This window comes from Mustela nigripes, unplaced genomic scaffold (genome assembly GCF_022355385.1).
Source record: "Mustela nigripes isolate SB6536 unplaced genomic scaffold, MUSNIG.SB6536 HiC_scaffold_290, whole genome shotgun sequence".
Classification (NCBI taxonomy): Eukaryota; Metazoa; Chordata; class Mammalia; order Carnivora; family Mustelidae; genus Mustela; species Mustela nigripes.
In genome coordinates this window covers 2,101,764-2,123,264 of record NW_026739698.1, presented here as the reverse complement: position 1 = coordinate 2,123,264, position 21,501 = coordinate 2,101,764, and the positions used below count along the sequence as shown (strand labels likewise).

Below are 21,501 nucleotides of genomic sequence, written 5' to 3'. Positions count from 1 at the left end.
CCCAACTATGCTGTGATTCGGAGTACAGGGCTTTACAGAGTAGAAAGCCAGGATGTAGCTTCACGGTTTTCAGCCATTTTCCCTAACTGATGTCTGGGAACTCTGAAGCATTCAGGGCCCACCTGGCCTTCTGCGGACCACCAGGATACTGAGATCATGCTGTCACACCTGGGATATCACCCCACTTCACCCCTTGAACACTTTTAAGTCAGGAATGTCCCAGACAGGGGTGAACACCTAAATGTTTCAATCAAGCACCTGTCTGTCGATAGAAACTTTGCAGTAGGATCCTTCAGGTAGGTGCCTCCCCTCAGATGTATCTATAGCCCTATCATCCGCATAACATGTTCCCACCCAAGGGCCAAGGGCCAAGGGACAAGGCCAGTCCCTTACTAAGGGATTTCATTGAAAATTCGAAGCCTAAGTTCTTGAGAAGCTATTACCCAGCCCTTTGTAGGTGGGGCTGTCGTCTTCTGGGACTCCAGAATATGAGCACCGATGAAGACATGTGTGCACTCAGGAGCGAGTGTGCTTGTGCACACAAACACACACACACCCCAGGAGGGACTGTGGGGTGGGATCTGATTAGTAGCAGATTCCAAGAAGTTGATAGGAGGGAGGAAATTGGGAGGTATTTCCTACCTGTGACAGCACTCCTCTAACATCAGAGCTATTATTCAACCTATGCCTGTGGACATCTGATAGAAAGACATGCTGGAATCCTCCATATTTTGCAGAGAAGGGACCATCCCTGTCAGGCACAATGGCTTATCTAAGGTCCAAACCAGGTAAGCATAGAGACTTGTGTCTGAAACCAGGTGTGTTTGCAAGCTGGGGCACTGGCTGCTCCCAGACCTTCCCTGGGGGCCTGTTCCGAGGGGTGTGTTGGGGTCACTGTGTACAGATAAGATGTGGCCTTGCATGCAGAAGGGGGAAGAGGAGATGGCAGACCGGAGCACTGTTCGTGTAGGGGTCCAACCAGGAGTGGGCCCCGGTAGGGGATCACAGGCAGTGATGTCACTGCCTGGATCACAAAGGCCCACAACTTGTAACCCCTGCAACCAGGACACACACTCTAGTCCGGTGTCAGGGCTATTTGGATAGAAACGTCTGAGACAGAAAGATGTTTTCGTCCTGTCTACGTACATCCCGGGGCTCTGGGAACCAGAACCCCCAAGAAAATAGCTTGTTTCCATGTTGCAGAAGTTGGCTGAAACCACCCCCGCGATGCCTCAGGATATTTCGAGGGAGACGCCATAAGGTACTTACTACTGAGGAGACTAGGCGATGCCCACCCCTCTGAACCGTCCTAGGGAAGCCCCATTCCTTCCTCTGGACTTTGAGGGGAGGAGGGATATGTGGGGGTTCCCGCCCATGGGCTGGAGGAGGGTGAGCACAGTGGATACCCTGGTGATCCCTTCTTGTTCACACCAATGTCAGGGTGGGCAGGGTGCACCGGGGATTCCTGGGGTGCCTCTTAGCTGTGCCAGAGCATATCCAAGGCCCTGAAGCTGGGCCACGTTTCTGTCCTTGTGGGAGGGCTCTGCCACCTGGGCTGTGGTGTGTCTGGAATGGAGCGCCCTGGGTCTGAAGACCAGCAAAGGCCTCCAGACAGGGCTCTAAGGTCTCCTGCCTGGCTGCCGGGCACTGTCTTTACAGAACGCTCCAGAGGACATGGTGCAGGAACTGAATGTTGACATCCGCTGCTCTCATTCCCTAAAGGACAAGAAGCCTCACAGGGCCAACAGAGTCTGGCGCTGGCTCAGGGTGAGTGCAGGTGCTGGGGAGACTCGACCCCTGGGAATCCGATGCAGCACCAAGGGCCCCACTTCCTAGAAGCCAGCCTGGCCTCCTAGAGTCCTGTACTCCTGTGAATCTGCATCCCCTCTCTTCCCCAAACTGGCCCTCATGGTCCTGCCCATGCCTTGGACAGAAGTAGAGCCATTGTCCACATACTTATAGGAATATCATTAAAGAGACTTTAGACCAGATCTCATCCCGTTTATCTAGACTCCTTTTGCCCTGTGCTAGGCATTTTCCTAACTCGTGCTCCCAGGTGGCCCAACAGTATTTCCTCAAGTTATACAAATCTTGCAAATGATCATTTGCAAGAGTGAGTTGGGAGACTCTGATCCAAAGGGACATGGGGCCCATGGTACTCTGTCTCTTGCTCTGTGCTTTTGTTTTGATGGAACACATCATTGGGTCCCCGAGGGTCAGGAACAGGGGCCTCACTGCACTGTATGGTAGTCCAGAAGGCCAGTCATTTATCACCAGCATCGAGCCCTTTACAGGGGCAGGACTGGATATAATCCCCTTCTGTGGCCAATGAAGAGTGCTGAATCCTACAGCCTCTGTGCCCTCCTATCCTAAGCCTTCTCACCTAAAACGTCTGTGTTCTCATCTCAAGAATGAGATATGTTGGGTGCCGGGGTGGCTCAGGGGTTTCAGCCTCTGCCTGCAGCTCAGGTCATGGTCTCAGGATCCTGGGATCAAGGCCCACGTTGGGGTCTCTGCTCAGCGGGGAACCTGCTTCCCCGTCTCTGTCTGGCTGCCTCTCTGCCTACTTGTGACCTCTCTCTGTCAAATAAATAAATAAATAATCTTTAAAAAAATAAAAAGAATGGGCGATGTCATCAGAAATCACAGATTCCATGCCACTCATGCAGGGACGAGCTACCAATACTCCGCTCACAAAAGGACCTGAGATACTAGCAAGTTCAGACATCATTTTCTTCAATTCTTTGTATGGATACCAAGAACATATTCTCTTTTGCTTTAAGGTTTCTTTCTTTCTTTCTTTCTTTCTTTCTTTCTTTCTTTCTCTCTTTCTCTCTTTCTCTCTTTCTTTCTTTGAATTTTATTTCTTTATTTGACAGACAGAGATCACAAGTAGGCAGAGAGGCAGGCTGAGACAGAGAGGGGAAGTAGGCTCCCCACCGAGTAGAGAGCCCGATGCGGGGCTTGATCCCAGGACCGTGAGATCATGACCTAAGCCAAAGGCAGAGGCTTTAACCCACTGAGCCACCCAGACACCCCTTCCTTAAAGAGTTCTTAATTGATTGGTTGATTGATGGATTGAGAGGGAGGCAGGGGGAGAGTGGGGAGAAGCAGAGGGAGAGACAGAATCCTCAAGCAGACACTGCCCTATGGACACAGCCCTACGAGGAACGCAGCCTCAGGACATGGAGAGCATGACCTGAAGCAAAACCAAGAGTCTTAGGCTGAACCCAATGAGACACTGAGTCACCCGATTCTTTTTCGGACTCTGGGCTCTCTTGTCCCACCTCTTGCAGAAGTCTCTGAGATCTGGGGGCTCATTCTCTCCTCTAAGCCCCAACCCTCCTGGTGGCCACAGCACTGACTCATGTCTCCTCTGATTCACCTCAGGGGGAAAATGGCTCAACGAGGAAGAGGAATAAGACCTCGATAGTATGGAACACTCGTGCCAGTTCATTGGAGGCCGGAATAGATTACCTGGTGACTGCCGTCATAAAACAAGATCTAAACTATGTTAACACGTTTCTGGAAATATATCGCACCCTTGCTACCACCCAGGAGGTGCTGGACCTCCTCTTTGCAAGGTGAGCACCCTTCCCTGCCCCTAACTGCTCCATGGGATTTGACCAATGCCTGGTTGTGAGACTTGGAAGGACCCCAAGCTTCCCTTGCTCCTAACTGGGGCAGAGGTATTATAGGGACTCAGTGGGATCTTGTAGGGAAAGAACACTTGGTGACCTGCACCAGTGGAAAAGTCTGCTTTTGGGCCTATGGGCATGCTCTTTGAACATTCCCGTGCCCCTCATGATGAAACCTCTGCCTCATTCCTGACTCTCACTGTGATCTTGAGCTGGGCTCCTTTGCCACTGAAAGGGAGATCTGAGATTCCTTCTGGGGTCTGGGTCTGGGTGAATCCAGAGCAGGCATCCCTGAGGGTGAGCAGGGGCCAGGGCAACTCAGATGTTGGTGATGGCCTGGTTGGAGCCCTTTCATTCAGCAAGCATTCAGGAAGCCCCAGTAGGTGGAGGTGATTATCTAGGAGCTGAATGGGATCCCTGCACAGAACAGAGAGCACCCCAGGGCTGCAGGCTAGTCGAGGGTCAGGCGGTGAGAGCCAACATCCACAGATATCTCATGTGATGCCCCCTGGCCTCCTCTAGATTCGGATGTGTTTACTCCACGTATGACGAGGTCGGCGGACCCCAGGACCAGCGCAACATGTGAGTAAGCTTTGGCTGCTCCAGGAGGGCTTTCCCTCTACAGCAGGGTAGTGAGGGTCCTGTGAGTTCGAGGGGCTACTGGACCTTCACGCACACCTCTGTGATTCCTGCTTTAGAGTAAACGTCTGAGAGCTTCTACTGGAAACTGGGAAGGTGCCCTGGGTAACTGGGGTAGGTGTGTGAGCACTGTGGGAGAGAGAGGGGGTTGGAGGACAGCTTCAACCCCTGAGAGGGTCATGCTCCATCCCTGCCCCCTCCCAGCCCTCTCTCTGCCCCAATTCTGGGACCCAGAACGCAGGATTTAGGAACCATCGCACAGCAGTCTGTTGGCACCTGCACGCTGGGTGCTCAGAGGGGGCTCAGGGAGAGTGGTGACCCAGTAGAGCCCAGGGAGCAGCAGGCATCCCACACCCTGTGGGAGGTGAGTGTCAGTGGAAACAGACCCACTCTCATGGCACCTAGTGAATGGGCAGAGGAGGTAACGGTGGAGGTACGGGGAGGGTCCTGGGAAGGCCTGGCTAGAGACAGAGTCCCTTTGTTCCCTCCTCGGTTGGATCATCACGGAGCAGAGGCGAGTGCAGTGAGGGTAATTAAGAGGCCAGACACCACCCCTCCCTGGGCACATGCAGTTGAATTGAAGTGGCTCGTGGCCAAGGAGACAGACTGAGGAGTGTGTCCAGCTCCCCTAAGAAGTCCAGAAATGCTCCCCTCATTGATCAAGGACTCCCACTCCCAGACGCTGCTGGCCAGCCTGCCGTCTGGGAGCAGGCCTGTTTCAGGCAGGACTGTCAGGTCGCAGGTGGACAAGGAGTCTGACTGGTCTCGGACAGGAGGTGGAAGCCCAAGGGCCCAGGTTCCCACAGGGGTTCTCTGGGATATTGGTTTGGATACGTACCCTGTCCTCTGACTTCTCTGTCTCCATGTCTGTCCCCAGGGCCATCTATGCCATCCTGTATATGTGGGTGGAAAGGTATCCAGGAGACTTTGTGCAGCCTCCAGAGTTTTCCAACTTGCATGCTCTACTGGCCTACCTGCAGGTCAATTTGCCTGGCTCGGACCTGCTGCGCCGTGCCCAGCTTCTGCTGCCAGAAAGGCAGCGCGCTGAGACCACAGAGCCAGAGGCTGGGGGTGAGGAGGACTGGGGGTGAATGATGTGGACCTGAGGAGGAGGCAGGGTGGGCCACCCTGAGGAAGCCTCCATAGATTGTAGTTGGGCTGAGAGGAGTGAGTCGTCTCAGATCCCTGTCCCCATGGGCTTCCGTTGGGGACACCTTCCAGGGGCTGGGTCTTGAACGCAGGCCACGCTGAGTGGTGGGGAAAGGGAAAGACGCGAGGGAAGTCAACCAAGCTGATGATGCTTTCTCTTCTTGGAGCTACAGCACCGGCCCCAGAGCCAGATCAGGATGTGTCTCAGAAAGTTGTTCCAGCAGCCACTCTGGCACCCGCTGCACCTCTGAGGCCTGAGCTGGTCCCCTCCATCCCTGCTATGGCTGCTCATTATGGGTTAGGAAGACCAGTGACCCCCCCTGACCCGTTGGGGCCAGGGCAGATGGTCGTCAGGGCCCTCGTTCACTTCTCTGCCACGGAAGAGCCACCTGGCCTTTTGACTTTCCTGGATGACCAGCAGGGTCCTGCCCACGAGCTGCCACCCCCTGCCTCCGTGGAGCAAGCAGGCTCCACTCCTGAGCAGCACCTCGTGCTTGCTACAACCAGAAATCATGTCTTTCCCATCGCCCTCGTTGCTTTATTTGTATTTCTTCTGTTTTGTGTATATGTATATAATTACATACTAGATTTAATTAAATAAAGTAGAATTTGAGTTTACATAACATTTTACTTGCATCCTTTGCAGTGGGATATGGAGGTCTCATTAGGTCCATCCAGAGTGTTGCACAACCATGTCGTTCTACGACGTTTCCGTCACAGAGACACCCGCGCTCCTCATCGCTCACTGCTCTGTCCCTCGCCCAGTCCCTGCAACCGCTGCTCTGCTCTCTGTCTCGGCCACTTCACCTCCACTTGGATTTTCCTCTGCCTGGAATCCTACAATATGGCCTTCTCTGTATGTCTGCAGAACATAAGCGTGATTCCCCTCTTTGCACACTTTGTTATATAAATAACATTTTATTACAGAGGAATGTTCCTGAAAGAACAAAGAGCACGGGAAGCCCCCACATGAACTATTTTCATTCTGAGCTAGGTTTCCCATTTAGAAGCATGCCTTGAAAAGCAGAAACCATGAGAGAAATGTCTGGGTCCATGAGACACCTTTACATGCTTTCATTTTTCTGGATAGTCTACGTTTCAACTATTCTAATGGGCATGTTATCAAGTATTAAAATTATATCTAATTATTCTCCTCTTGCTAACAAGTTAGGTCATAAAAGAGTTCTTTAGGCTTTATCCAGACTATGTTTATTTAGTAAATAATGATTTAAAGATGAAAAAAGGAAGGCATGTTCCTTCTACCAATGAACAATCCCCTATAATACACGGCATCCTACTTCTCCGCCTTACCCTCAGTGTAGTGTGTGTGTGTGTGTGTGCGCGCGTGTGTGTGCACATGTGCGCACATGTACGTGACAGAGTGGGGCAGGGAAGGTTCCGGGGCTGTGCTCTTGTTCTTCCTTATGTCCCCTCAGTGGACAGACACTGTCGCTCTGTCCCCTTGGGCATTCTCAGTGACAGCATTCTGGAAACCCCTCTGTTGAACAACTAATTCATTTCCAGTTCTTTGACTCTCATAATGTAAGCGATAAGCACGTCTGTGCCATAAATGTCTGTTTCTTTAGGAATGATTCCTATAAACACCAACACCGAAACACACTTTACCCACATTTTTAGGGGACTGGCTGCTGGCTCCTCTATGCTGTCTTCATTAGGGAGAAGCATTGCTTTGGAAAGGAGGGATCCAGGATTCTATAGATGAGACCTGAAATCATGAGGAGGACAAGCCAGCAGTGATGACGTCGGGGCCCTGGGAGTGACCATAGAGCATTGGGGAGGCTGCCCACAGCCCCTCATATGTCCTCTCCCAGATGCTCCCCTGCCCCATGTCCTGGAACACACCTCACCCATGCCCTGTCTGGTGACACGCTCCAGCCACTCCAGCCCCCCGGGCTCAATCACCCAGACTCTAACTGGAGCAACCAGACCCTGCTCCAGGCCAGCAGAGGTGCACAGGCCAGGCCATTCCTCTCGGCTTGCTCCCTGTCCTTCCTGGCTGAACCCCATCCTCTCAGGGACGAACCTGCAAGGACAGTGCCGGTCAGTGGGTGACAGACAAGTGTTCATGCAGATGGAGTTTTAGTGGCAACAGCAAGAGTCACATGATCTGTGTGAGCAAGAGAGGCCTTTACAATGCACATCGGCTGCTCATGGAAGCTACAGGATGGACAGAGCCTCAACCAGGGCCTTTGGCACTGGACAGAGCTCATCCACACCCTCAGGATCTTCTGGCTGTGACCCCCTGACCCTGCCAACCCCAACCTTGGTATCCCTCAAGTTAAGCTTGTGTGAGAGACGGGGCCGGACTTCCTGCTGACACCCCTCCTCTCCCACAGAGTTGGGTAAGGGGGAGTCCCCTTGATCTGACGCTCTAATAGAGGTCGTCGTCAGTAACTCCGGTCTTGCCCGCCAGAAGATGGAGCTAACCAGGCACACAAGATAGGTCCTCAAGAGAGGACATTTGGGGCTCTCCCTGTAGGAAGAGAGAGAAACACCAGCGAGTGGGACTCCGTGAGAAAGGGGAGCTCTGAGCACTAGGGGAGGGGCCGCCGTGGGCTGTGCGCTGCCTTACTGGTCAGGGGCTCAGGCTTCGTGTTGGTTTGCAGGGAGTGCCCAGGCTTCATCCCACCAACAGGTCCATCAAAAACCAAATTGACCTCCATCAAACATTTTCAACCCCAGCCACGAAAAGGCTCTGGGGCCCTGGCAGTCAAGGAGTCCTAAGACGCTATGTACCAATGGTTCCACGGTGGGGGAAAAGTGGGACAGGCGTGATGGAACTGGGGGCAGCTCATTTCCCTGCTTTGGGGAGAAAGAGCCCCATCACAAGGCACCCAAATATTTGTTCTAAAAACAGGTGGCAGCACAGCGGGCTCCAACTTGCCAGTCTTCACACGGAGGACTGTCCATGTCCAGGACCCTAGCTCTGGGGGACGTCCTGCCCCAGGGCTGGCCTGGGTCTGATGGGTGAGCACCAGTGTAGTGGGATCCCATACTGGTGGGCAGGAAGTCTTTCTGGAAGGACGACTGGATCAGAGGAGTCTGGATTGGCAGGCTAAAGGGACACAGTAGGGTAGAGGCCCAGAGCCCATGACGGCAGCGTGCTCCCAGGGGGCTACTCTGAGCAGGTCAAGCTGAGGATTACTGAGTATCTTTTGAGAGCATGAATCATGACAGTCAATCCCCCTAACAAGCCCATGAAGAAGGGCAAAATGCTGTCTCTGTTTGACTCCGAAGGAAACCAAGGCTTTAAGAACCTGCCCCTCTCCATGCTTCCCATTGAGTCATAGGCAGGATTTGAACCCAGGGCTTGCCAGGCTTGTGGGCCCGACCTCACAAGAAGGTTGCGTTCAGATGCTTCAGAAGGGACTTCTCAACTCTGAGGTTCCATGAGCCTTTGTACCCAGGGAGAAGCCTCCTCCTGCCCAGACACAGGCTGGTGGGACTGGGAGAGTCCTCAGTGCCAAGTCACAGCGTCGTCAGACAACAGACCCAGGCCAAGCCTCAGTCAGAGGTGGCACCACTACCCCTTGAATTCAGGGAGGTCTCCAGGCCAGGGGTTGGATGTGGAATTTTGTTTCCAGCGAAACAGACTGCCCGACAACAGGGACGTTTTTTCCCAGCTGAAAACATCTCCCTGTTGAGAGAACATTCCTGGAGAGGTGACTGGCTGTAAACACATCCCTCAGTCGGTCCACGTCACAGGACCTGGGAACCTGAGAAGCATGCCCGGCAAGGCCAGGAGTCAGCGCCACATAGCACAGACTCTCTGTGTCAGTCTAACATCCTTGCCTGGGTTAAGCCCCTGGCGGGCCTTGGGTGGGCCGTGGGGCTCCTGGCACAGACTAGACCAGAGGTGACTCTAGCAAGAGTTTGACAACCAGCTTTCCAGGGGTGCAGCCCGGGCTCTGGTCCCACCACCTCCCCACACCACCCCACCCCTCTCCTGGGAAGGGTCTTACCTCCAGCTGCTCCTACTTCTGCTCACCTCCACTGTTCCTACTGGGTTTCTTGGCACTCCCATCACTTGTACTGAATTCCTGCTCCCAATTACAGGGTTGGATGGGGTGATCGATGGCACAGCTGGTTGCGGAATTGTGCACCTAGAGATTTTTACCTGTTTGGGTCGCCTGTGAGGACCAAGAATGAGCCAATTTCCTTGTCACCATCCAACATCTGACATGGCCGGGCAGCAAGGAGAAGACTGAACCTGCAGCCTGGCGGGCCAGACCCTGAGTTGCCTCAGCCCATTCCCTGACGGCTCCAGCCGCTGGAAGGAAGGTCCGATCCATCCCAGCTGCTTGACAGTGAGAACTGTGCTCCAGGCATGATTCTTTTCACGTCATCTCATAGATGGGATTTCCTGCTGTCAAGAAGTACATGTGGGGGACACCTGGGTTACTCAGTGTGTTAGGCCACTGCCTTCGGCTTATGTCATGATCTCAGGGTCCTGGGATCGAGTCCCGCATTGGGCTCTCTACTCAGCAGGGAGCCTGTTCCTCCTCTCTCTCTCTGCCTGCCTCTCTGCCTACTTGTGATCTCCCTCTATCAAATAAATAAATAAAATCTTAAAAAAAAAAAGTACATGTGGAAAAGGGCTTCCTAGAAACATCACGTGTCATTGACAAAAATGCCCATTCTCCAAAAGTGCGACCTGCTGGACCTCCCCTCCTGTGGTCAGATGACACAAGGCCTGGGGCCTTCGGGGGCAAGGAGCAGGCACAAGTCTATCCCCCTCAAGTTTCGTGGCTATTCTGCCAGAAGCTGGCCGACCCTCTCCTTACCCATGTGTGTGTAAACTCCATGTGGTCACAGCCTCAGGGCCTGCCTTGGTCAAAACCTTGCCCACGGTGGTTTGTGGACACATGGTGGGCAGTGGGGAGCCCCGAGGGACTGACAAAGCTCAGTGTAAGTAAAACCCCAAGAAGAAGACAAATGGGCAAACAAAACCCCAAGATCACGAGAGAATCCTCAGCCCCGGTTTCCTGCCTGCGGCCCCAGCCTGTCCTGTCTCTGTTTCGTGTCCGTGCCTCGTTTCCTTCACTTTGGCCCCTGCTCTCTGCTGTTTGGTTTTGCTTCCCCAGCCCGAAAACGACACTGCTTTGCACCACGCCTTCGTCCTTTCCTGGATCTCCTTCCCACAGCTCTTTTCTGCTGCATTTTGGCCAGGTTTGCAAGGGGTCGTGGCTGAATTTCAAAGGTCTGACCGCGTACTCCCCCCCCCCCAGGGGAACGGGGCAGCCTCTGGTTCCTTCATTTCCATCCTTCTCTCTTCTCTGTCATATCTGATCCCCCCACACCAGCCCTGTGGGGCCGCTCACTTTACCCCAGTGCTCCGCTTACACCTCCCCCAGCGGCCCTGCCCCAGATCTCGGGCTCCTCAGAACCCCCCCAACATACCCCCAGGGAAGGCCCCCATTAGTTCCCCCTGAGCTTTGTTCTCTTTTCATGTTTGTTTGCATGTTTGTTTGTTTGTTTGTTTTTATCCTACTACACCTTCTCACCTGGGTGAAAGTTCTCTGGGTAATTTGAGGCCAGGCACCAGGACTTTGCTGTTTCTCAGGCCTCTAAGTTCCCTGACCCGGGGACGGTAGAGATCAGGGCTCAGCCTCCGTGGGCGACGAGCCCCCTGAGAGCAGCTCGTGGTTTGGGCCCCACCTGCAGCCTCGGCCTTCCTCCCTTCCTGCACCTGCTCCCCCCGGCCCCGCCCATCTTTCTCTGATGGGCTGAAGGCAGGGCTGGTACCACAGACTCATGCCTCGCTGCCCTGTGTGTCCCACTCAGCTTCACGCCTCTTCCCGGTCCATCTTTGTGCCCAGGAAAGCCCTCTGCATTCTAAGATTTCCAGGAGCCTCCCCAGCTGAGAGCCCTCCCGTCTGACCCCAGGCTGGCACCCAGGATCCTCCCCACCAAGAACACAAGGAGCGAAGGGGGGCGGTGGACAGGAGTGGCCGTGCCCTGGGGGATCGGGCGGGCCTACCAGGGCAGAGATCAGAAGGGACACAAACCACGCTTCCGCATCAAGGGAGGTGTCTTCCAACTTTTAAGATTGTGTACCCCTCAATAAAGAATTAGGAGCCCTCACCCCTCAATACCTATACATGAATCTATAAATTACACATATGATTCAACTAATATAGAGATTGATTATAAGAGAAAATGTGAAAATAGAAGAAAAAGATTAAATAAATATCGACATGGTTTTAGTTTATTATAAGTATTAATTTTTTCTCTCTAATCTATTTATTTTTTAATTTAACTTTTTTAAAGTCCTCTCTATGCCCAGCGAGGGGCTCAAACTCACAACCCCCAGATGGAGAGGCACAGGCCCCACCGACGGAGCCAAAGTATTTATTAATAGGTTTCAGTGAAAGCAATTTGATTGGCTAAACATCAATTTTTGTATAAACCCCATTTTTGTATTTGGTGGTACAGTATCTAGAAGTGGTTCTAGAATCTCGTTTGTGCTGGTACTTGGTTGTCATGCGTCCCTGTGTCACCTCCGCATCCGTCCACCAATTATAGTTTGTTGTTTTGGTTTAGCTACGCGAAATTCCATCTCCTCTGACGTCTGTCTATCTTTCATGCTGATTAAAAGCTCTTGCAATTTTACTTGTTGGACAAATGGTTTCAAAACACTGTGCGGGAGATTGCCTTGTAATTAGAAAAGTCTGTTTCAACCTGAAGGGTGCACGCAGGAGAGTACCTACACGCTGCAACTACAAATCGAACCTTTTCGACAACAACAATGCCATAATGGAAAGACATTTCCAAGCATCTCATTTGCAAAATGCTATCCCATATGTTTTCTCTTGGGGGAAAAGTAAACAAAGAAAGAAAGAAGAAAGAGAAAGAAAAAAGAAAGAAAGAAAGAAAGAGAGAGAGAAAGTAAGCAAAGAATTGTGCTTCCACTTACTGTTAAAGCACCTTTTTCTGCAAATGACAGATTCCTTGGCTTTTTTTAAAATAAACACTGGTAAGACACCTGGGTGGCTCAGTTGTTGGATGACTGCCTTCGGCCCAGGTCATGATCCCGGAGTTTCAGGTTCGAGTCCCACATTGGGCTCCCAGCTCCATGGGGAGTCTGCTTCTCCCTCTGACCTTCTCCTCGCTCATGCTCTCCTCACTGTCTCTCTCTCAAATAAATAAATAAAAATCTTAAAAAAATAAAAAATAAAATAAAATAAACACTGGTGTTCTGAGCCTGCCAGATGGGCTGAGGCCCTCCCTGCTTTCCTTGCCGGGGGGTTGACGAGGGCTCTTCTGGGCAAAGCAGAGGTCTCAGCGGCCCCTTTGTGTCTCCTTGTGTGTTCAGTTCTAACCTTGTCCATCTGTAGTTGCTTTGCAGCGATCTTTTGAAAGCCATCTATCACTTTTTTGCAGGTTCCATGTACTTAACATTAAATAATAAAATCCTTTAGTCCCCTTCACCAGACACACACACGCACACACACACTGCGACAAGTCACAACGTATTAAGAATGGAGATGTGAGGGTTCCCCCGGACACCCTTCTTTGAGGATCACCTTTTTGTAATGGCTTTTCTCATCTACCACCTGACATGTGACTTTGACATGCAGCGTGCCAGCATTTTAATGATTTGTTAATGTTTAAGGTTTTTATTTTTAAGGAGAAAGTGAACAGAGCTTTAGGATTCTCCCCACCATTCAAAGAGAATGACAAGGTGCCCCCCACCCCGGGACCGTTGGGGGAGCCACAGCACCGGTTGGCCATGCATGCTTGCTTCGCTAATTCTCCGGCAGCACGGTGGTTAAACTGTCCCCTCTCACCCAGCCAGCGGTGGTGACAACAAAGGCTCAGGGTGGACATCCCAGATCAGACATCTGACCATGTCGCCCTCTGGAACCACTTCCGGTTTCTCGTGGCTGACTGAATAGAACGTAGATTCCTCAGTCTGTCTTACATCTTACAGGAACCGCCACCCACTGTCCCCACCTGCCTCTGAGGCTTCACCCCACCTGCCTGCCCCACCCCCGGACTTGTCCTCATTCCTCCCTTTGCTCCTGCCCTTCCCTGAAGCCCTGCACCCTGTACCTCTTCTCTGCCAGAGCAAGTTCAAGTTCTCACTGCCTCCTGCGACCTTTCCTGATGGCCCATGTCCCTCATCCCTGTTTCTGCAACACTTTAACCATCGCTCCATGAAGATGTCCCTGCAGACCTGAAACAGGCTCATGTGCGTCCCTCTTCTCTGCGCTCCCCTTACTGAGCTAAACAGCGTGGGCTGGCGGGTGTGTCTGTAAAACAGACTTTAGTTTGGAATGAAAGGGACATCTCTCCTGCGCCTGCTCTGCCAGACTTCTGGCGCCTGTTATGGTGGTGATGATGTTTAAGCTGCCTGCGGGGGAGGGGGCTGAGGTGGCTCCTGATGGCTGTTCGGGGTCATTCCCCTTCCCTCTCTCACTGTCCCTCTCCTTTCCAGGGCGGAGGAGGAGGAGGAAGAGGTGCGGGGCTTCATCTTTGTGGGATTTCGACCCACGCGATGACAGCCCTGACCCAAAGCTTGTGACTTCTGAGTAGTCTGGAGGAAGGCAGCAATCGGAAGAACCTGTTAGCTTTTTCTGCCAACTGGAGCAGCCCAGCATCAGAATGGGGGTGGTGGTGGTGGGGGGGGGTCGGAGCTTGCCAAATGCTATCCAGGGAGCCTAGGTTCACTGTGTCGCCTTCTCACGCCCTCTGGCGGCGGGAGGGAGCGCCCTCTCACTTGTGCCCGGTGTTTGCAGTCCCCTGCCCCATGCAGACTCTCCGGTGGGGCAAACATTTTATAACCTGGAAGGGATATGCACCATATCCCCACCTATGTGGTGCAGAGAGCTCGCATAGCCTGAATAAACTGGAAAATCAAGGTGTGCAAACACTGTCGACCTTCCCCACGGGCATTTCTCCGAGAGTAACTAAGACGCGAACCCGGCTAGCTCACTGCGCAGAGTTGAGCATCTATGCTATAGGGCTCTTTGAATGTCACTGTTATTGAGGTTTTCATAATTATGTACATTCAAAAGATGTTCAGTGTAATTCTGATCATACTCCTCTAAAAATGCCTCATATTAAAAGCTTTTGCTGGCTCTTTAGATTGCAGGCCTGCAATTATAGAAAATGAATTGCATTTTAGCTTTCCATTGAAATTAATAACAATGGTTTCCCAGTTGACTCTGTGAATAGTTAATGGAACAAACAGGATACTTCAGTACACTATGGGTTGGAAAGCCATGTGAGCAAGAGTCTGAGTTTCTAATGGGAAAATAATTCATACAATGCAAACTTTTCTCATGCACACAGTGTAGAAGGTGTTTCTCTGAAATAAACACTGGACTATTTAGCGAATGATGAACTGTACCTCGGTGTGCATGTTACTCTGATGAAAACAGAATTCAGGTAAATCAGCTAGCACCCGGTACTGGGTACTGCCAGAGATCTCCTCGTTTGACAAGGAAGAAACACATTCGGGCGACCTGCTTGCGTGTCCCTTATGGACACTAAGCTGGAAGCGGGGAGGGAAAAAAGTGGGGTCTGGCCTACCAGCCCAGAGCAAACAAACCCTGCAAAGCGAGTTTTGTGTTTCCCGTTTCGTGGATGTAGAATTCAGCAAAGTATCTTGCCCAGCGGACCTCCCCCACTGCCCAGGCAGCCCCTCCCTGTTGAAGACACCCGGAGGGAGAAGCAGTCTCCGGAGAGGGTGTCTCCCTCCTTCCCCCATTAGCTGCCACTTCCCAGCCCTGCTCTTACCTCCGTGCCCGGTCTTGTACAGCTGGGAAGGGCCTGGAGGGACACTTCAGCTCAGGACATTTAGTTTTGACTCCTTCCCCACCAAATTCAAACTGCCTGCTTCTGGGGGTAGGGGAGGAGGGGAATGGGCACAGACCGCATCTTTATAAGGTGTCGGCATTGGGAGAAATTCCAAAAATCGGTTAGTCAAGGCACTGGTGGTTAAAAGAAAACTAAGAAGGAGAAAGATGCAAAGAGTTTAAGTAATGCTAAGAAAGACGCATCAGAGACTTCTCAGCCTCTCCTCCCTCAGGAATTCCACCGTGGAAGGCACAATTGTGTCTGCTGGTGGCGTGACGTATGCATCTGTTCACAATCACTATTTCATTCACCCATGATACACTAGAGAGTGAGTGGCATAAAACATTGCACCTAGGACTCCAGTAGAAGATTCTGGAAAAATTAGTGAGAAATGATTATGGACATCCCACATAATGAACATTAGGTTCAGGACAAACACTTTAGTAAGAACTACCCCCACCCTGGCTCCCCACCTGTCTGAGCTGGGGATGATGTGGCCCCCAAGCCCAATCTCCATGACAAATGTGATCTTAAAAAACCAAAGTTTTCTGAGATGTGGAATAAATGTCATTACCCTGTTACGATGTGACATTACTTTTCAGGGCTTCAGGGTCCACTGAGAAGAGACTAACATCCTGAGGGGTAACGTTTTTGGGGTAACCCCATGTGACTTATTACGTCAAAACAGCACAAAGCTATGTGGGGGACCTCAGAGGTTAGATGACCGAGTATCGGGGCAAGAAAAAGATCCCGATAAGCTGATAGGGAAAGGATAAGCTTTTAAAAGGTAAATGGCCTCATTTCAGTTCCAATAATTAACTGAGTAAAGACAAGGTAGGGGTCATGTTGGAAATTCTAGACAGCCACAGATCTCACGTGAATTCACGCATCACTCGCTGCTTGTGCAGTTTTCAGCTATATGAACCCCGCTGGAGCAGAGTCTACAGAAAGGGAGGGAGGGGCCCGTGGTCCCTTGTTCTAGGCACATGGCATCTAGCTCTTATGGGATCTGGACCGTGTCCAGCAGGGAGCTCTGAGAGCCTTGTCACCTGAGGTATGATTGAGGAAACCGTAGATGTTTACCCTGGAATAATCCAGGGACACACCCTCTGTCTTCATAAATTTGCAAGGCTGTGATCTGGATGAGAGCGGACATAGTCTATGTGTCTCTGGAGGGCTGAGCTGGTGTTCCTGTCGGCAATCCCAGGGAGGCGGACTGGGACTCAGGGTGAGGGGAATGCCTCACAATTCCAGGTGTGTAGCCGGATGTCTGGAAAGTTTCATGTGGAGACCAGCTGGATGTAGGGAGCAGTCCTCCACTATGGGCAACCTGGACCAGGTGGCCTCTGAGGACCCTTCCAACTCTGAGGTAGTGGCTGGTGCCACTGGGACTGAGCAGACGTTGTCAGGGACCGAGCCTCATGGTCTATGATCTTTGGGTAGCATTTGGGGCTTGCAGAAGGGTTTCTGGTGGGGAATATTTGAGGAAAGAGTGTTGGAGCGCCATTTGTGCTTAAGGTCATATCCACAAAGGTAAAGGCAAAGGCTTCTCCTCCCAACTCCCATTCTTTCTAGAAGGAGGGTAGCATTGACTGAGAAAAGCATGTATAAGACTGAGTTTGTTGTTGTGCGGCCCTTCTGGCAGTCAGCTCCAAGCACTGTTACCAGGGACTATTTTAGGGACAAGAGAATAGCTCGATGCTACAGAGCATTGTGTTGTACTGATGGTCCCTGCAGTGGGGTCGCTCTGCACTTTGTGGGCTGGAGTTGCCTGTATTAGTGGATCTTGGCTAATAGTAAGGGAACCTTGGGCTGGAAGTTCTGCTCCCCAGGGAGGGAGGGCGGGCAGGATAGGAAGGAGTGGGGAGTTGTGGATCACTGAGGCATCCGAGTAGGAGGTGGAGACCAACCTTGAGTTTAGAGGTGAGTGACTTCCCAGAGCTGGGCAGAGTCAGGACCAGGATCCTGTCTCCCGATCCTGAACTGATATTGTCTCCACATCCTCACTGCGCCCACCACACGGACTGACAGATAAGAGATGGGGTGCTGAGGCCTAGGGGAAGGGTGATCCCAATTAAGATGATTAAAAAAAGAAAGGAATAAGGGGAAGGGAGCCAAGTGCACTTCCTTCCTTTATGGGGTTTTTATCCTCCAGTCAGAGCCCTTATGTTGGCTGCTGCAGTCCTGGGAGCATTGCTGGGCTTTCAGAGGGACAGCCACCATTCTGGTCATTCGCATCCCTGTCCGCCCCACATAGAGCTGGCTACCCCCCCTCCTTTCCCTGCACTGGGCTTGCTCCCATGGGGTAAGCATTGCCGCTACGGAGGAGGGAACAGGAGCAGAAGCGGCAGCTGGGCTGGACACAGGTAGAGCTGGTAAAAGGGACTCTGGAGCTGGACGTGACCCGCGGCAGCTGTCTCCTACACTCAGCCTCCGTTTCCTTACCCGGTAAGGGCACCTGCTGGACAGGTCCCTTGTAAGAATCCCATGAGCCAAAGCGCTTCATGGCCCAAGGCATAAAGGGATTTCCTCCTGGTAGAGGGTCACCGGCTTGGCCTCCTGACAAAGGTCAATAAGCGACCCCCACAAGGGCACCAGGGATGCCGGGTCGTCCTGGGGAGTCTGCCTTGCTGTCTCCCCACAGCAACGCTCCCCTCCCTGGCCTGGGGCTCTGGGGAGTCCGCAGCCTGTGCCAGCACGTGTGAACAGTCTCTTGTGACAGCCTGCAAATTAGCCTCCCCTTCTGAGCCAGCACGTCTTCTGTTACTTAGCTGAAAGGGACACCGGGGAGAACACGACCTTCGAGCGGGCCAAGTACACCCCTCCGTGCGCACAGTGTGCTGAGCCACACCTTGATTTAAAAGCAAACCAAGATGTTACCTCACAACCTTGTTCTGAGAGTCACCCCAGGGGTGTGCTGCCAAGGGTAATTGATTTCTGACTCACACATGGAGCTCGACTTGTCAGTGGGATGCAGACACCCAGACCCTGGCGGGGGGCACGGCTAGGAGCAGCCCTGATGGGGAGTGTCTGCTGCTGCCCAAGGGGAAATACTCCCACTGCAGGCTGTCAGTGGGGTGTCCCTGAATGCAGAGTGGAGGGTTGGGGCAAGTAGAACCTGGCTGCAATGGTTTCTCAAACCATTGAGAACTTGGAGAGAGGTGCTTTCCGAGGAACCACGCAGCTCTGACACTCTGTCCTTCTCTGATTTTAAAGCATCCTAAGCATGGTGATTCAGCTCAGTGGTATGCAGGAAAATGGTCCCAAAGACTAGAGGGAGTTCTGAGACAACGTGCATCTTGGTGGTGCCAAGGTGCATGAACAGACAGGCGGTCCATGTGCAGGGACCTCCTTACTCATTTTCCTGACAGTGGATGTTTTCCAAAACTTTAAAGAGCAGATCATGGAGGAGGACATGTGGGAAAGGGCTTCTGGGTCCCTGTTGCATTTTGTTTCTCTGCTCCATGGCCCGACAGAAAAATGCCAAACCTTTTTGCTTTTGCTATTGACCGGAGAGCGTGCCCCTCCCCGAGCGGGGGTGCGTCTCAGGGCAGTGAGCGAGGAAGGTGCCAGCCACTGGCTCAACCCGGGGAGCCCATCAGCCGTCGGTGTCAGTGAACTTATGACTTTCAGCCAGACCATACCCCCACCCCTGATCCAACCTCTTAAACATATTTCGAGTTAGAAAGGGCATTAACAATTGAGGATAATGTTTTTCTTTCTTTTTTTTTTTTTTTAAAGATTTTATTTATTTATTTGACAGAGAAAGATCACCAGTAGGCAGAGAGGCAGGCAGAGAGAGAGAGAGGAGGAAGCAGACTCCCTGCCGAGCAGAAAGCCCGATGCGGGACTCGATTCCAGGACCCTGAGATCATGACCTGAGCTGAACGCAGCGGCTTAACCCACTGAGCCACTCAGGCGCCCGAGGATAATGTTTTTCTAACCTTTAAACAATGTAAACAGTAAACATAACATTGATAAACAAAAGTGCCCAGACCAGAGATGTACGACTTGCTGGATTTCACGCAGACCACACCTGAAGTACCTGCCACAACTGATCTTTCTCTGGTTTTCACAGATGCTGAGCTCCCAAGTTCATGTGCTTTCTAAGCACGTAAGTCCTTTCCTTCCTGAGCACACAAAGTTCTGAACCAGATGGGTTCTACTCCCTGGAGCTTGCTGTTGTGGACACACCAGGCCTGAGAGAGCTGAGAAGGGAAAGTCTCTCTCTGGGTCGGGTATGACAGAGCATTGCTGGAACCCAAGGTGGCCAAGGGGCCTTCCAGATCGAAACAGAGCTTCTTCCTGACTGGAAGACCCCCTGGGACGTGGAGACTTTGCGCTAGAACCAGGAAAAGATGGAGCATGTGTGGCAGAGGACAGCTCCCACCTTCCAGCATCCCAGAGAGGGAGCTGGTGAAGTGGGGCTGGAGAGAAAGCTCATTGCTCCCCAGCTCCACTGTCACCGCAGGGGGATACAGCCCACCCACGGAGGACAGCCTGCAGCATGGCCAAAGCTTGGTAACTGGGAGCTGATGCAAGGCACGGACAGGTCCCCACATCCCACACCATTTCCTCCCGGAAGCCCTCCACCCCCGCCCTCCACACACCGTGATTGCTTTCTCCTCTGTATTCTGGATGGAATGCTAACGATAAATGCAATTAATCCAGCACACACTGATCAGTCACTGCTGGGATCCCCACTGTGAGCAAGACTGGTATTTTCCCCCTGGGACTGGCAGGGGCACGAGGAGCCCACGGGCGCATGCTGCCATGGGTTATCAGGGTCCAGTGTTCACAGAACCCTTCTTTGAGGAGACCGTGTAAGTCAGTAGGACTCAGTGGCATAAAACAAATGGCAGGAGACAGTCCGGAGACAGTGTGGAAAAGCCCAGGGAGGGGAGGGCTTGGGCACATTCTAGGGACAAAGGGATTTCAGGCAGAGTCTCAGGGAGAACTGAGGGAGTGTGGCTACCCCATCCTGGGGCTGTAGAGGGCTTGACCACAGAAGGGAACACTTGCCCGAAGCTGGATTGAGCTTTATTCCAGGGCCAAGGGAAAGCCCTCAGAGGCAGGTAGGCGAAGGGATGGCCCATTTGTGGGGAAGGCCCAGAGCCCCAGCGGGGCGGCACAGACCAAACATCGGAGGTGGAGGTCTGCTGGGGGGCCGGGCAGCATTGCATGTGTAATCCACCCACAAACCAATCTGAACCAGTGGTTCAGATCTAGACAAACTAAGATCAGCAGGCCTTGCCCCATTTTTGCATAAGTTCCAGCTGAGAAAGCATGTGGATGCTTCCATTGTCTCTTGAAAACCTTAAAGGATTCAATTTTCCTCTCAAAAGATTAGAGTTAAGAAAAAAAAAAAAAGTTCCTGTAGATTTTGGAAACACATCTGTTCTGCCCCTCACTGGAAAAAAAAAAACTTATCTCCCAATTTTTAAAGATTCTGTAACATTTAACAGATACAAAATAACACATATAAGATTGAGGCATCATAATAAAACAAACACTGTGAACCCACCACTGGGCCTAAGAACAAGAATGTCATCAAGGTCACCAAGATGGTCACCAGTGTCACCAAGGCCCAAGAACAAGAGGTTCCCTCCCTGACTCCAACCCCTTGCCCCATCCATAACCCTGGGGAGACCAGGCTCCTAAATTTTCTTGGTATCAGCTCCTTGTTTTTTATTTAGTTTTAAAACAGGAAGTCTAATTTTGAATGATTTGAACTTCATAAAATATAGTACTCTATGTTGGCTTTTCTGAGACTTTTTTGATTCAATATTTCTTCTAAGATTCATCTTTCCTTTTGCATGTGGTGGATAGACACCGTTTTCACCACTGCATAATATTCCATTGGGTGATCTCATCTTGATTTACTTATCCATTCCCCTGTGATGGATGCAATTCAGTTGTCACTAGTTTTTGTCTATTCCAAACAGTGCTGCTGTGAATATTCTCCCAGATGCCCCTTGGCATTTTGGTGCAAGAGCAAGAGTGACCTTGGAGCATGAACCTAACAAAAGACTTGCTGAATCTCTACATTGTTTGCTGAGTGGCCGAACCATTCTTATTTGCCACTTCCTTCTCCTCTGAACGATGTTTGTTCATGACTTTCACCCATTTTATTGTTGGGTGATATGATTATTTCTTATTGATCTTTTATTGTTCTCTAAAATTAATCCTTTATTGATTATATATATTTTAAAAGCAATTCTCAGCTTGTGAATAAATTCTCTATTTTGGA

The 21,501-nt window shown here is 51.6% G+C and overlaps 1 protein-coding gene across 4 annotated transcripts; it reads left to right on the top strand.

Annotated features, from left to right (window-relative positions):
• Positions 1–32: 32 nt before the first annotated feature.
• LOC132008565 (ral guanine nucleotide dissociation stimulator-like) lies at positions 33–6,034 on the top strand. Of its 4 annotated transcripts, XM_059387201.1 has the most exons (7): positions 33–788; positions 1,204–1,261; positions 1,660–1,767; positions 3,391–3,584; positions 4,161–4,220; positions 5,155–5,348; positions 5,600–6,034. In XM_059387201.1, exons 1-7 carry the CDS (start codon positions 712–714, stop codon positions 6,025–6,027), a joined length of 1,119 nt encoding a protein of 372 aa, XP_059243184.1. In that variant the 5' UTR covers positions 33–711; the 3' UTR covers positions 6,028–6,034. The 4 variants fall into 4 exon arrangements, with proteins under 4 accessions (XP_059243184.1, XP_059243185.1, XP_059243187.1 ...); XM_059387202.1 differs by having other exon boundaries at positions 37–788; positions 5,155–6,028; XM_059387204.1 differs by lacking the exon at positions 5,155–5,348 and having other exon boundaries at positions 336–788; positions 5,600–6,022.
• Positions 6,035–21,501: the final 15,467 nt, after the last annotated feature.